Source organism: Bubalus kerabau, chromosome 15 (assembly GCF_029407905.1).
Source record: "Bubalus kerabau isolate K-KA32 ecotype Philippines breed swamp buffalo chromosome 15, PCC_UOA_SB_1v2, whole genome shotgun sequence".
In the NCBI taxonomy this organism is placed as follows: domain Eukaryota; kingdom Metazoa; phylum Chordata; class Mammalia; order Artiodactyla; family Bovidae; genus Bubalus; species Bubalus kerabau.
This window is the reverse complement of record NC_073638.1, coordinates 79005344-79021947: the sequence shown is the minus strand read 5'-3', so window position 1 is coordinate 79021947 and position 16604 is coordinate 79005344. Positions and strand designations below refer to the sequence as shown.

Sequence of the window (16604 nt, the reverse complement as noted above, 5' to 3'; positions counted from 1 at the left end):
TCAAGATTGCTTTGGCTATTCAAGATTTTTTTGTATTTCCATACAAATTGTGAAATTATTTGTTCTAGCTCTGTGAAAAATACCGTTGGTAGTTTGATAAGGATTGCATTGAATCTATAGATTGCTTTGGGTAGTTATACTCATTTTCACTATATTGATTCTTCTAATCCATGAATATGGTATATTTCTCCATCTATTACTGTCCTCTTTGATTTCTTTTACCAGTGTTTTATAGTTTTTTTATATATAGGTCTTTAGTTTCTTTAGGTAAACTATAAGCAAGGTGAAAAGATAGTCTTCAGAATAGGAGAAAATAATAGCAAATGAAGCAACTGACAAACAACTAATCTCAATAATATACAAGCAACTCCTACAGCTCAATTCCAGGAAAATAAACGACCCAATCAAAAAATGGGCCAAAGAACTAAACAGACATTTCTCCAAAGAAGACATACAGATGGCTAACAAACACATGAAAAGATGCTCAACATCACTCATTATCAGAGAAATGCAAATCAAAACCACAATGAGGTGCCATTTCACGGCAGTCAGAATGGCTGCGATCCAAAAGTCTACAAGCAATAAATGCTGGAGAGGGTGTGGAGAAAAGGGAACCCTCTTACACTGTTGTTGGGAATTCAAACTAGTACAGCCACTATGGAGAACAGTGTGGAGATTCCTTTAAGAAGTGGAAACAGAACTGCCTTATGACCCAGCAATCCCACTGCTGGACATACACACCAAGGAAACCAGAATCGAAAGAGACACATGTACCCCAGTGTTCATCGCAGCACTGTTTATAATAGCCAGGACATGGAAGTAACCTAGATGTCCATCAGCAGATGAATGGATAAGAAAGCTGTGGTACATATACACAATGGAGTATTATTCAGCCATTAAAAAGAATACATTTGAATCAGTTCTAATGAGGTGGATAAAACTGGAGCCTATTATACAGAGTGAAGTAAGCCAGAAAGAAAAACACCAATACAGTATACTAATACATATATATGGAATTTAGAAGATGGTAACGATAACCCTGTATGTGAGACAGCAAAAGAGACACAGATGTTAGAACAGTTTTTTGAACTCTATGGGAGAGGGAGAGGGTGGGACAATTTGGGAGAATGGCACTGAAACATGTATAATATCATATAAGAAATGATTTGCCAGACCAGGTTCGATACAGGATGCTTGGGGCTAGTGCACTGGGATGACTCAGAGGGATGGTACGGGGAGGGAGGTGGGAGGGGGGTTCAGAATGGGGAACATGTATACGCCCATGGCAGACTCATGTTGATGTGTGACAGAACCAATACAATATTGTAAAGTAAAAAAATTTTTTTTAATTTTTAAATAAAAATAAAAAATAAAGACCTGGATTGGTATTTTGTAGGTGAAATTGTTGACAGGAAACTGCATTCCAGTGTAATATTCCTGACATACTTTAGGGGGAAACACATGTGATTTGAGTCAAGTAAATTAGTAAGTTAGTAAACCTCTATTTGCTTCTCTTTGTGCCTAATAGATAATAAAACATTCATGCAATGTAAATATATGTATCTGACCTACAGAACAATAACTTTGGAACCTACTCATATGCTTTTTTTGTTGAGATTTATAAAAAGATGTGTACCTTGTTTCAAATGGTTCCTGAAGTCTTGGTATGGAAAATGAAAATATTTCCTTTATACACACAGAAAAAAAATGTGAGTCATAAAGGTGTTTAACAAAACAGAGCAAATTAAGAATACCTTCAAATTTTCTGAATTATTTTTTGTTAAGAAAACAATTAGAGATAGTGAATTATTTGGTCCTCCCCAGTGGCTCAGAAGTAAAAGAACCTGCCTGCAATGTAGGAGACACAGGAGATGTGAATTCTCTCCCTGGGTCAGGAAGATACCTCGGAGGAGGAAATGGTAACCAACCCCAGTATTTTTGCCTGGAAAATTCCATGGACAGAGGAGCCTGGCAGGCTACATTCCATGGGGTATCAAAGAGTTGGATTCAACTGAGGGACTAATACACACACAGAGTGAGTTATTCTTTCCTGTTTATTAGTTCATAGTACAGAAAAAATTCCAACTGCTATTCCTGTCCTCGATTGTCCCTTCTCCACATATCTACCTAAGAATTTCTATCCCTTATTTGCTTTACATCAGATGAAGCAAAAATGGAAGAAGTTCTGAGATCAAAGTCTTATGGACAAGCCAATTTCATCCAATTAACATATATGAAGAATTTGGTAAGTAGGTAAGATAATGGAGAAAAACTTACTCTACAATCATCAAACCCAGGGTATATAGTTGTTTTTTCCATTGCTTATTCTGAATCTAATAACACAAACATGGAAACCTCAGAAAAATATAATGAAGCTTACCAAAATGCCTAAAATATGTGTAGTCAATATTAAATAATCAGCAAATGTTAATTTCTGGGCCTTATATTTTTGTCAGTGATGGAAAACATTCTTCATTGAATTCCACAACATACAACACAAATAATCTTCCCTATGTATATAAATCATTATCTCTTGGCATCGTGAACAGCCTAAGTCACTCTCTTCTTTAACAAACTCCTCATGGCGTTTTTCACTTCTGTGTTTCTCACTGTGTAAATGATAGGATTTAACAAGGGCGTGAGGATTCCGTAAAACACTGTCACCAACTTGTCTGCAGGGTAAGTGGCCACAGGACGTGTGTAAGTGAATATACATGGTCCAAAAAAGAGCATGACTACTGTAAAGTGGGAGCCACATGTAGAGAGGGCTTTGCGTCGTCCTTCAGAGCTATGGGATTTCAGGGAGCTCAGGATGACTACGTAGGAAATGAGAAGCAGAAGAAAAATGAGCATGGCCATGCCCCCAGTGTTAGCCGCCACCACCATTCCAAGCCTGTAGGTGTCGCTGCAGGAAATTTCCAACAGTGAGAAGAAATCACACATGAAGTGGTCAATGACATTGGGACCACAGAAGGTCAAGTCTCCTGTGAAAAGAATCTGCACTGTGGCATGCAGGATCCCCCCGATCCAGGCCACCACCACCAGGAGCCGGCAGAGCCCCTGTCGCATGATGGTCGTGTAGTGCAGAGGCTTGCAGATGGCCACATAGCGGTCATAGGCCATGACAGTGAGGACGATGACCTCTGATGCTCCCAGAAAGTGCTCCATAAAGAGCTGAGTCAGGCAGCCTCCCCAGGAGATGGTTCTCCTCTGGTGCAGCAGGTCAAAAGTCATTTTAGGGGTGCTGACAGAGGTCAAGGAAGCATCTAACAAGGACAAATGGGTGAGAAAGAAGTACATGGGAGTGGAAAGCGTGGGGCTGAGGGAGACGGTGATGACGATGAAAAGATTGGCCAGGACAGTGAACAGGAAAATGAACAGAAAGACAACGAAGAGTACTTTCTGCAAGTGTGGATTCTGTGTGAGTCCCAGGAGAACAAATTCAGTCACATTGTTGGGAAGCCTGAAGAAATCCATTTAGAAAATAGCACGTTCCTGGGGCCTCAATTATCTACAAAGGAATAAAGAATGATACCTATTAATCATGAAATGATTGTGTTCTAAACTTATTAGAAAAAAGCAAAAAACAAAACAATCTATTCACTGTAAAGGTGGAGCATTTCCTCAGCACTTCTGCCCCAGTACATGTTTCAAGTCTTTATTTTCTCCATGATACTTTCCATCTCTTCAGACACTTAGCCCCGGTCCCCTGTGAAACACCTCCACAGCAACATTTTTTGTGTAATTTTCTGAGAAAACACTGGGCTGTCTACATGACATCTGTATTCTCATTCTGGTTCTCACTCATGTGACTTTGCAAAGCTATCAGAGTGTCCCAGGCTTCTGAGTTTTCCTCTGTGTCTGTGAGGTTACAAATTATAATTCTCAGATGTAATTTTTTAAGTTTACAATTGTTTCAAAGAAGTAAGAATTTTTCCCGCTTCCATGAGGATTTGCATTTGAATTCTCTGCTCTAAAGTGGAAGGAAAGGCACCATCAACAACTGTCTGTTATAAGAAGGGAATTTAGTAAAATGTATATTAGTCATTGGTGATACACTCCAGCTGATATCAACCAGAACACATAAACTATTCCATTATTTTCTCACTTACCTCTAGTGCCTGTCATGATGTCTGCAGTGCCTGAATCCTATCGCCTGGGTGCTCAGTCGTGTCCCACTCTTTTTGAACCCATGGACTGTAGCCTGCCCACCTGTCTCCTCTGTCCATGCAATTTTCCAGGCTAGAGTACTAGAGTGCAGTTACCATTTCCTACTCCAGGGGATCTTCCCAACCCAGGGATTGAACCTATATCTCCTGCATCTCTGCATTGGAAGATAGATTCATTACCACTGCACTCCCTGGGAAGCCCCTGAAACCCATTAGGTGATGAGTAAATACTTAGTGAATTGCCTTTTGCCCTGAGTAAAGTATAACTGCTTCCCCTGACCATACACCTATGATAAATTCAAGTGTTCTTTTCCCCCTGCTCTGTTTATCATTAGTCTCTACTTCATGAGAACCATAAATAAATATTTGAAAGGAATCTGCACTCCAGTTTAATAGTTCCTCACACACTATTAATTGTGTGGAATACATACGAATATATCTAGTTATCTCTAGGAATGAGTATGTTACTGGGTTATTTTAACTTCAGTGTAATTATGGTGTTTGTTTCATGTTATTCTTTAGTCTGCAAAATTATGTTCCACATACAATTTGGCATAATTATATTCAGTAAATTTACAGCTTCTGTAGATGTGGATAAACAACTCTTGCGTAGGGGTTAATTACACAAAGATCTTTCATGCAGAGGATATCCTTACTTTCAAAGTTCTGAAAGTAAAAATTTGATGTGAAGAACAAAAAGAAATAGATTGATAGGTAAGATAGAAAGTTAATATGCCACACATATAACATGTATACACAGACTAACAAAAACGCATATGAAATCTTTTACTTAAGTACCTATCGCAGGCTTATTCATTCAACAAACATTTATTGATCACTTATTGTGTGTGTTAATGTATGTTTGTTTACACAATGTCATGAAGAGTGTCCTAATTAAATGCCTTTAATGCCTGAAATTTCATTACCAAAGAGAGGGGAGGAGTCCATCCATGGTAAGAATGGAATTCTCACTGCTTTATGTTTCTGCTACATATAGTACTGTGTCTTCTTCTCCCATCTTCCCATAGCATTCATCTTCCTGGTCCTAGGTTACCACATTACCATTAATAACAGAATAAAAAATTGGGGGAACATACATTTTCCAAAGAAAAGAGAAGAGACACATAAACATAAAATGTATTCTGCAAAACATATGTCTTTCTTTTCAAAGATAAATGGATAAAATCTTACATTTTTCAATTATCCAGAGGAAAATTTTTTATATTTATGTACAAATGTACAGCAGCTCCATTGCATTTTATTATTTTCACGTGGGATTCCCCCAGCAGAACAAAAAAGGACATAGTATACAGAAAATAAGAGTTAGATCTACTTAAAAATGTTTTTGAAATAAATATGAAAAAAATAAATCACTTTTCCATTTTTCTTTGGCTCCACAATATTCACTCTAGGAATAAACCCTGACAAAAAATACTTTTAAATGACAAAAATAATTTATAATTATGATCAACACAAATATTAAGAGCTGCAGAAACTTAGAAACAGCATGGAAAGTTCAAAATTGGAGAAATGGATGATTAAATGTAGGGCATTGCTTTGATTACTGTGTAGATTTTTAAAATTGTGCAGTATCACTGGAAGAGTCTCAATTTGTAATATAAAGTGCAGAAAATCTGGATACAAATTGGAATTGTATAATTATTCTATTTTAATCCTAACTTGTGTATTACTCAAACTGCATTTAAATATATATCCATAAGATATAAAAAGCAAACTTTTTTATTTCTAAAATGATATTATTTTTGTGTCTATCTTTCTTAAAATTTTGTATGCTGAAAATGAGATTTCAATGCCAGGTGAAGATAAGCAGTGATTACATGATTTATAGGGTCAATTTAAACCCAAGAATCTATGATTATACAATTTCCTGGAAAAAAAAAATCTCACCTGTGCTCACCTGTGTGTGACATGGATCCATGGCCAGGGCCTCAGGAATCTCTTAGTTCACCAAGAAAAATGTGAAGTTGCAAGATTTTAAAATGTCAACTAGCTCAGCTACAATAAGTATCTTTGTTGATTTATAAATGATATCTTTGGATGAACCTTAAAAGTATGACCATATATATTGTTTGTAGGAAAATCTGTAGTTACCTAGCTGTGGCTAATAGGACCCCAGAGGTATTCAACTGTCATTAGCAGACCTTGCCAAGTACTCAATTATTTCATATAAGTTAACTGAAGAGCACAGGAGAACTTTTATAGAACTCATCTTTAATTTTGAATGCCTCTTGTGTCTACAAGAAGACAAAACACTATGACAAGAGCAAGAAAATAGTTGAGTACTTATGAATTTAGATATTTGATAACATATGAGTTTATCATGAGGTCTTAATATTTAGTATTATACATATTAAACATCTAAGTGGGTAACTGATTTTAAAATTTTATTATAATAATTATTTTTAATTGATCTACTGTTGATGCTAATCATAATTTTAAAATATTGCTTTCAGATATACATCATTTGTAGTTACAAATCCTACTTCAGTATTGTCACTTCACATCAGGTAAACTGTACAGTTCTTTGAATTCTTTCCTGTGTCAATTCTGGAATTAGATTAGCATGATAATGTTGAGGATAATTATATTCTTCAATTATACAAAGAGATGCTGAAATGCATTTATTTCAGTCAGTTAAATTAATTGTACAATATTTATATGGAATACAAAAAAAAATGGGCTTCCCTCATAGCTCAGTTGGTAAAAATATCTGCCTGCAATGCAGGAGACCAGGGTACAATCCCTGGGTTGGGAATATCCCCTGGCATAGGAAATGGCAACCCACTCCAGTATTCTTGCCTGGAGAATCCCATGGACAGAAGACCTGGAAGGCTATAGTCCACGGGATCGCAAGAGTCAGACATAACTCAGCAACTAAACCACCACCACAAAAAATGGGCAATAAAATCCACAATTTATAACAGGAAAATATAAGACAAGAAAGAAGAATGTCATTTGCCAAGGAAAAATAAGAAGCCAGGAGACCAAATCTTGGACCAAGATCTTTATCTAAATTATTGTTTACAACTGAAATGACATGATACGTTTACACTGCCACCTACTGTAAGGCCCGTTACAATTGTCTATGTAAATAAATAAATACTGATTTGTCATTTGAAAAACATTTTATAAATAAATTTAAATAAGTTCAACTCAGAAATATTTCTGTATAGGTCAACACTCATTCAGCATGTTTGAATATGCTTGCATTACTAAGAAGAAAAATACATTGTACCTATCGCTCAATTATAGGGGTTCCCCAAGTGGCTCACACAGTTAAGAACTGCCTATAATGAGGAAGACCTCGATTTGATCCCTGGATCGGGAAGATCCCCTGCATAAGGGAATAGCCACCCGCTTTAGTATTCTTGCCTGGGAAATCCCATGGACAGAAGAAACTGGCAGGCTACAGTCCATGGGGTTGCAGAGTGGGATACTACTGAGCGACTAATAATTTCACTTGCTTGTTGGCTCAGATGGTAAAGAATTTGCTTGCAATGCAGGAGACCTGGGTTTGATCCCTGGGTCTGGAAGATCCCCTGGAGAGGGAAATGGCTACCCACTCCAGTATTCTTGCCTGGAGAATCCTATCAACAGAGGAGCCTGGCAGGCTACCGTTCATGGAGTTGCAGAGTCCAATACGACTGAGTAACTAACTGGTTGTTTAGTAAAAATCAATTGGCTCCAGAGAATGTGATCACTGTGAGGAGCATGTATTATGAAAGAAAAGAGTTTAAGAAAAGTGAAACCACTTGATCAAACTTATATTCACTGGACACTCCAATATTAGGGTACACTAATAATATTTGTGGTGTCAGATGCCAAAGACAGTTTGAATGAGAATTTGAAACTATCTAAACAATTATTAGGGGTATGGATTTTCCTGAAGTGTCATCATGAAAATGTCATGAACTTGTCTTTGTATTTGGAATGAAAGTCAGATCAGAGAAACAGCATGCACTGGCAAAGTCATCATTCCCAACTTCATAAAAGATTGAAACCCATTCGTAATTGTCTGTTAAGTGGCTATCCAGTCTCTACTTAATTAGCTACAGTGCTAGGTAGAGATATTGATTTAGAATCCCCATACCTGTCTATTCATCTCCCCAAGCCCGGGAACAGCATAAAAAGGAAAGAGAGTGGGATCAGGTCCAAATCATAGAAGGTTTCCATAAAAATGTTCTTCAAAAGAGGAGCTCCTGGAACTATACCAGGAAAGTCTGTTTCCAGAATACAAATTCAAGGACATAGTGATTTAAAATTCCAGAGACAGCAACTAAGAGTCTCAAGACTGAAGGGTAAACCAGAAGGAAAGCAAGAGAAATTATATATGGATCTTATTATAGTTGATCAGAAATTAGTTGAAGGATGGTCTGATTTTTGTTGTCAGGGACTAATTTTACAAGAACGAGGTACCTGCTAAAATATTCTTATGGGCAGCTTCATGCATTTAAATAGGTAGACAAACACATCCTCAAAATAACAAAGCCCTAAGGAACAGAGATAGTATTTAGTCCAATCCGAGGAATCTTTCATCACAGAAGGACAAGGACATCTCCAATGTTTTTTACCAGGAATGGAAATGTTTTGGGGAGGTGAACTGTCATCTCATAACTCCTCCAATTTTACTTCTAATTGAAGTAGAATTAAAATAAACAATATTTATGGCAATAAATTGGAGAAGGCAGTGGCACCCCACTCCAGTACTCTTGCCTGGAAAGTCCCATGGATGGAGGAGCCTGGAAGGCTGCAGTCCATGGGATCGCTGAGGGTCAGACATGACTGAACAACTTCACTCTCACTTTTCACTTTCATGCATCGGAGAAGGAAATGGCAACCCACTCCAGTGTTCTTGGCTGGAGAATCCCAGGGACGGGAGAGCCTGGTGGCCTGGCGTCTATGGGCTCGCACAGAGTCGGACACAACTGAAGTGACTTAACAACATGGCAATAAATATATTGTTCTGGGTATAATTACAGAACTTGGAAACACCTTTCAATTTATCTAAGTAAAGTACTTGTAGAAGCAGGAAAAGCTGTTTAAAGTTATAGAAGATGATGGCATAGTCTGAAAGAAAACTAATGTCTCCTGATGCTGAACCTAATGTCCTTACTCTCCATCACATTTTCATGACAATAATATGTGCTAAATATGGTTATGACATAGAGTCTTTTTTTGTAATTTGGCAACTATTTTTTATTTTTTCACTTTAAAAAAAAAATTCTTGATGTATTGTTAATTTACAAATTTGTGTCAATTTCTACTACTTAGCAAAGTAATTCAGTTATATATATATATGTATATACTCAGTTTCATATTCTTTTCCAGCATGGTTTATTACAGGATATTGAATATAATCCCCTTGTTTTAAGTAGGACCTTGTTGTTTATCCTATATATAATAGTTTGCATTTGCTAACCGCAAACTCCCAATCCACCCCTCCTCAACACCCCTTCTCCCTTGGCAACCACAAGTCTGTTGCCTGTTTGTGAGTCTGTTTTTGTTTAGTAGATAAGTTCATTTGTGTCATATTTTATCAAGAAATTCCACATATAAGTGATATCATATGGCATTTGCCTTTATCTTAGTATGATAATCTCTAAGTTCAGCCATGGTGCTGTAAATGGCATTATTTTGTTCTTGTTCATGGCTGAGTAGTATTCTAGCTCATTGCTTTCTTAATAAAACCTATGGCAGATGAAGTGGGAGACTGGAACTTTCTGTCAAAAGAGGAAATACAACTATAATATATATATATATATATATATATATATACACACACACACACTCACACATATTTGTATCTTCTTAGACTTCATTTACAAAAAGAACCAAAATTAATTTGAAGTAAAGTCTCATAAGTTTGGCACTTGTTTAGCTGAGAAATACTTCCTTTAATCAACTGTGGAGTAATGATTCCTGGTATTTGTATATATTGTGTGTATACACTGTATTATTTCAATTACTATAAAATAGAGGTTCTGATGAAAGATTTGCATCAAATTTGGATTTAGAAGAATGCAGATCTGAATACTAGCTTTTTCTCTGATATTGGGCAGATTATTGAACTTCTTTGAGCTTCACTGTTCTTCATCAGTGAAATGGGAATAATCATAATAAATATAATAATCATAGTAAACATAATAACAATTTCTTATCTAAAATTACATTGCTGTTTAATCACATTCTAATGGCACTTTTTGTCCTCTGTACTCCTCACTGTATATATAACAAGGTTTAAAATGGCAGTAATGAGAGTATAACATACTGCTATGGCTTTTCCCTGGGAAAAGTAGCTCCCAGCTGCAGATACCAATAGACAGGGCCTTTTTTTTTTTTTTTTTTTTCCCTCCCTGAAGAGTTGTGAGTCCTCAAGGAGCACAGGACAGCAACATAGGATACCAACAACATTACAAGAGTGATCACATGGATATTCCTACAATTTCGAGCAACCAAGACACCAGCAGAAAAGTATCAGTGGACACAAGTTGTTTCAGGAGGACATTTTCACACATGAACTGATGTATGATATTGGGGCCACAGAACCAGAGCCAGAAAGTGGCTAAGATCCCTCCAGTCGAGTGGAGAAAGCCTATTACCCAACACATCCTCCAGGAGGCAGCATAGAACGTGGCTCATGATGGTCACATAGTTCAGGGACATCCCTAAGGAAGACATTCTGTAAAGCTCCTGAAAACTAAAAGTTCAATAAAGACCTATGCCACGTAGCCACTGAAGGAGAAAAAATTTAATCAGAGAGGGAATCAATTAGCATTTTAAGAACTATGGAAGAAGAGTAGCAGGGACCCATCAAGAACAAAAGGCCAAGAAGAAACACATCAGGGAGTCCAAAGTCTGGCTGCCGATGGTAGTCACCACAGTGAGCATGTTACCCATGACAATGACAATGTAGGGGATAAGTAGCAACAAAAATAGATCTCTCTGCAACAGGGGATTCTGTGTAACTCCCATTAGAATGAATTCAGTCACAGTCGTTCTGTCTTCTTTCATGTCAATGCTCATTATGAATTCAGAGGTGGAGAATTATCCTGTAAAGACAGTATTTTTAATACCAAAGTGATAAGAAAGTTATAATATGGGTTTTAGGTAAGCTCAAAACATTTTAGTAATAGATGCCATTTTTTCCATGATACGTGGGAGGATCAGAAACATACTATATTTTCTAGTTTCTGAAAAGAGCAAATTTCTGAAGCTGTTTTATTCAGATTACATATGCATGCATGCTAAGTGTCTTCAGTTGTGTCTGAATCTTTGCAACCCTACAGACTGTAGTCTGTCAGCATCCTCTGTCCATGGGATACTCCAGGCAAGAAAACTGAAGTGGGTTGCCATTCCTTCCTTCAGGGGATCTTCCCAACCTAGGGATCCAACCCACGTCTCTTATGTCTCCTGCACTGGCAGCAGGTTCTTTACCACTAGCGCCACTTGGGAAGCCCTCAGCTTATTACAAGGATGCTCAAATTCTTCCACATCTTCTGAAAAGTGGTCCCTGGGTCTTTGCTGGAGCACAACCAGGCACAGGGAGCTGAGTTCATCATTTAATAAACTTGACTGATTTTCAGCCAATAAGAAATATTAAGGACACTTCCTTAAATATTAAAAAAAAAACTGTAAAACTATTGATTCTGATTCTATATTTGTTAATACACAGATTGTCTAATCCACTGTCCTCTTCCACATAAAAAACATTTAAATAAGTCTGAGACATAGGTCTGTGTCTGTCTTCACCTCTTTATCACCAGCACTTGGTTCAGTGTCTGACTCATACTGGTGTTCAATACAATTAGCTGAATAAATAACTTGGAAGACTTTTCATTCCCTGATATTTTCCTTTTCCCTCCCCCTAACTCCCCAAATAGCATTTACTCTCTTTTTATCCTGTGTGCTATTTCACCATGGTTTTTCTGTTCTATTTTGTTTGGGATTTTTTTTCCATCTAATCAATTTGTAAAAAATCTCCTTTATAACTTGTTTTGAAGTCAAATGTTCTTATAGAACTTTCTCACTTCTGTTTTCATCATTTGTGATATCCAAAGATTATAATTCTGAGATGATTAAGGACTTTTCTCTTGAGAGATGTTATTATTTAGTAAATTACAAAGAGGGTTTTTTGTTGTCAAAAAAACTACATCAGGGATCATTATTATAAAAAAAATATCGAAACCTAATATTGACTGCTTCATATATACTAGGCATTGTGCAAAGAACTGTATTTAAATGATTTCATTGATTATGTTTAAAACAAGTTATATGTTGTTGAAAGATAGAAAAATTGAGATAGGGAAGGTCAGCAATGTGCCCCAAGTGTACAGAGTGAGTGTGGAGCAGACTTAAAGATAGAGTTCAAGACTAACTGATCTCAAGTTTTTCTTAAAAACCTTACTGAATTATGATTGTGCTGGGCCTTTTGCTGCTGTGCTTGGGCTTTCTCTAGATTCAGAGAGTGGAGACTACTCTCTAGTTGTGGTGCATGGGTTTCTCATTGCGGTGGCTTCTTCTGTCATGGAGCACAGGCTCTAGCCTCAACATCTTCAATGGTTGCAGCACGTGGGCTCAGCAGTTTCAGCGTGCAGCCTCTAGGACATGCAGGCTTCAGTAACTGCAGCACACAGGCTCAGTAGCTGTGTCTTGCAGATCCCAGAGCTCTGGCTCAGTATTTGTGGCACATGGATGCAGCTGTTCCTCGGCATGAGGAATACTCTCAGACCAGGGATGCAACCCTTGTTCCCTGAATTGTCAGGCAGATTCATATCCATCGTGCCACCAGGAAAGTCCTAATCCCAAGTCTTGATCTTGGTTTTGACCCCACGTTACCTCTCATGTGGAGAAGGAAATGGCAACCCACTCCAGTATTCTTGACTAGAGAATCCTGTGGATGGAGGAGCCTGGTGGGCTGCTGTCCATAGGGTCACACAGAGTCAGACACGACTGAAGTGACTTAGCATGCATGCATGCATACCTCTCATGTAAAAACTGGCCAAGTAGTAAGCAGGAGTCTTCTTTAACATCCATCTGTGAACAAAGACTTTCAGAAGACTGTTTTTCATGGAGAACATAGATCACTGGGGAATTTGAAAGGTGTCAGTTTCATCCTCTGAGAATTTCCCATCTCCTCTCTCAGGGAGGATTTAGAATTATATAGGTATTTTCCTTACTCTGATAAATCAGTTAATAAGACATTATGAACACTGCATTTCTAATCTGCTCTAAACTTGCTATTAAAAGGAAGTATCATGCATTGAGCACTTATTATTGGCAATAATCTTTCATATTTAAAAATAACCACGAGTTGAAAATATTCTCATATACAGAATGTATGAGATACACTGATGCATTTTCTCATTCATACATAGGAAATCTGAGGCTAGCAAATTACTTTCACTTGTCTAGGATAGTGTAACCAGTAATCAATAGAATTAAAAGCCTATTACTGTTGTTTCATTTTTGAGTTATTAACTGTCCAATTTAAGAGCTCTCTGAAATCAGCAATCTCTGGAAAATGTTGGACACATGTCACCATAGCAGTACAATTATCCTGGATTTCATATTATATTGAAAATGAACTCTCTGAGAATTCAAACACATGGAGACCAAAATTTTGTCTATAAATAAGTAAACATAATACATTTTGGCTCTGAAAATAATAGTTTGTTGCTGTTGTTCAGTTGTGGAGTCCTGTTGAACTCTTTGTGATCCCACAGACTGTAGCACACCAGGCTCCTGTCCTTCACTATCTCCGAGTTTGCTCAAACTCTTGCCTTAAAGAGAATCTAATTTATTTTTTATTGTGCACACAAAGAATCTGAGACTCAGAAAATGAAAGTAATATTTCTAACATTGCACATTCTGATACTGGCAGATTAAAGATAAGAATTCAGGTTACTTAAATCCCAGTCTGTTTTATCTTTGCCTTATATGGCATAGCTGATACTCTCACTTGTTAGAGAGTAGTGAAAACAGTAGGACTTGTTTTGTATGTCTAACTGATGTATGTAACTACTTCAATGAGCCTCACTGTTTCCAGTGAGACCTGCCTAGGGAAATGAAGATGTTAAGAGACTATAGGCAAATATATCCTTTGCCTCAATCCTATAGGGTGTTACCATATAAATATAAATCAATTTATATTATGTGTTTTCTCTGTGGCTCAGCCTATAGAGAATCAGCCTGGAATGCAGGAAATGCGGGTTGGATCACTGGGTCAGGAAGATCCCTTGAAGAAGGGAATGGCCACCCACTCCAGTATTCTTGCCTGGAAAATTCCATGGACAGAGGAGCCTGATGGGCTACAGTCCACGGGGTCACAAAGAGTCTGACCCAACTGAGAGACTAACACTTTCAAAAATTAATGATATGGTATTTTTTAAGTTTCCATTTTCCACATTGATTTAATATGGCTCTCCATTTGTTCCTAAACCAAAAAACTAAAGTACATGGGAATGGGATAAGATTTATTCCCTGCATCTATCAAATTTCTTTAGGAGCACAAGAATATGGTGCTTCTTTGTGTCAACTATTTAGGGAAAGGAGATTTTTTTCCCAAAGAAAAGTTTACTCAGTCCTTTATTATAATGACATTACTCAAGCATCAGGGACCCAATATGGAAATGTATGCCCTTCGCAGAACACGCAAACGCTACTAGATATCAGCACTGGCCCAGTGTAAGAGCGTCAGGTCAATGTTTTTTCACTTTGTAAATGTTAAGAAGCAGAAAATGAAATGGGGTTGGAAGACTAGAAAAGAGAACACCTAAACCCTGCCACATAGCAGAGCCCAACAGGAAGACGAAAGACTCTGCTTTCCTGTCAAGGGCCTAAGACAATGAAAAATCGTGAGCTCTTTAATTACAAGAGCCCAACTTCCCCCTCAACTTTCTTTTCCCTTCCATAAAAGCATTGCTCTTCCTTTCTCTCAGGGGTGACTGCACATTTTCTTCCATGATTGCAAGCCTCAAGTTGCAATTTTTGCCGATTTCCCAGAATACATCATAAGAAACGCTGGACTACAAGAAACACAAGCTGGAATCAAAATTGCCAGGAGAAATATCAATAACCTCAGATATGCAGATGACACCACCCTTATGGCAGAAAGTGAAGAGGAACTCAAAAGCCTCTTGATGAAAGTGAAATTGGAGAGTGACAAAGTTGGCTTAAAGCTCAACATTCAGAAAACCAAGATAATGGCATCTGGTCCCATCACTTCACGGGAAATAGATGGGGAAATAGTGGAAACAGTGTCAGACTTTATTTTTGGGGGCTCCAAAATCACTACAGATGGTGACTGCAGCCATGAAATTAAAAGATGCTTACTCCTTGGAAGGAAAGTTATGACCAACCTAGATAGCATATTCAAAAGCAGAGACATTACTTTGCCAACAAAGGTCCGTCTAGTCAAGGCTATGGTTTTTCCTGTGGTCAACTATGGATGTGAGAGTTGGACTGTGAAGAAGGCTGAGCGCCGAAGAATTTATGCTTTTGAAGTGTGGTGTTGGAGAAGACTCTTGAGAGTCCCTTGGAGTGCCAGGAGATCCAACCAGTCCATTCTAAAGGAGATCAGCCCTGGGATTTCTTTGGAAGGAATGATGCTAAAGCTGAAACTCCAGTACTTTGGCCACCTCATGTGAAGAGTTGACTCATTGGAAAAGACTCTGATGCTGGGAGGGATTGGGGGCAGGAGGAGAAGGGGACAACAGAGGATGAGATGGCTGGATGGCATCACTGACTCGATGGATGTGAGTCTGGGTGAACTCCGGGAGTTGGTAATGAACAAGGAGGCCTGGCGTGCTGCAGTTCATGGGGTCACAAAGAGTCTGACACGTCTGAGCGACTGATCTGATCTGATCTGATTTGCTCAGAGCATGATTAACTGGTAAATAGTCTCAGACCCACATTGAAAAATTAGGTTGAAGGTCTACAGCACCTATTTGAGGTGATATTACAGAGGTCTTATTTTAAAGATGCTTAATGTCTCCCTTCAAAAATCTCTGGGTTTGGAGTTGACTTGATGAGGAGCCACGATTTTTCTGAATTGAATTCTGGTCATTCAGTACTGATTTCCATTCACCCAACCTAATGTAAGGTGTACAATAAAGATTATTTGATACATATATATATATATGTATATATAGCAAAAAGATTACCATAGTAACATTAGCTATCACATTCATCACCTCACATAATTATAGTTTGTGTTTATGAGGTGAGAACATTTAAGATCTTCTGTTAGCAACGCTCAGCATATAATCAATATTGTTAATTGTTGTCATCGTGCCGTACATTTGATCCATAGAAGTTGCTCATCTTAAAACTGGAAGTGTGAACTCTTTGATCAGCATCACCCACTTTCACTTATCCACAGGCCCCAGTAATCAATATTGTACTCTCTCCTCTGAG

The 16604-nt window shown here is 37.8% G+C and overlaps 1 protein-coding gene across 1 annotated transcript; it reads right to left on the bottom strand.

Moving 5' to 3' along the window:
- Positions 1–2550: 2550 nt before the first annotated feature.
- On the bottom strand, positions 2551–3477 carry LOC129628426 (olfactory receptor 140-like). Its single transcript, XM_055547869.1, has one exon. The coding sequence runs from the start codon at positions 3475–3477 to the stop codon at positions 2551–2553; it is 927 nt and encodes a 308-aa protein (XP_055403844.1).
- Between the last annotated feature and the right edge of the window lie 13127 nt (positions 3478–16604).

What these genes read in the sequence shown, in the direction of transcription:
- LOC129628426 (XM_055547869.1), bottom strand. Translation starts at nt 3,477, where the DNA reads ATGGATTTCTTCAGGCTTCCCAACAATGTGACTGAATTTGTTCTCCTG.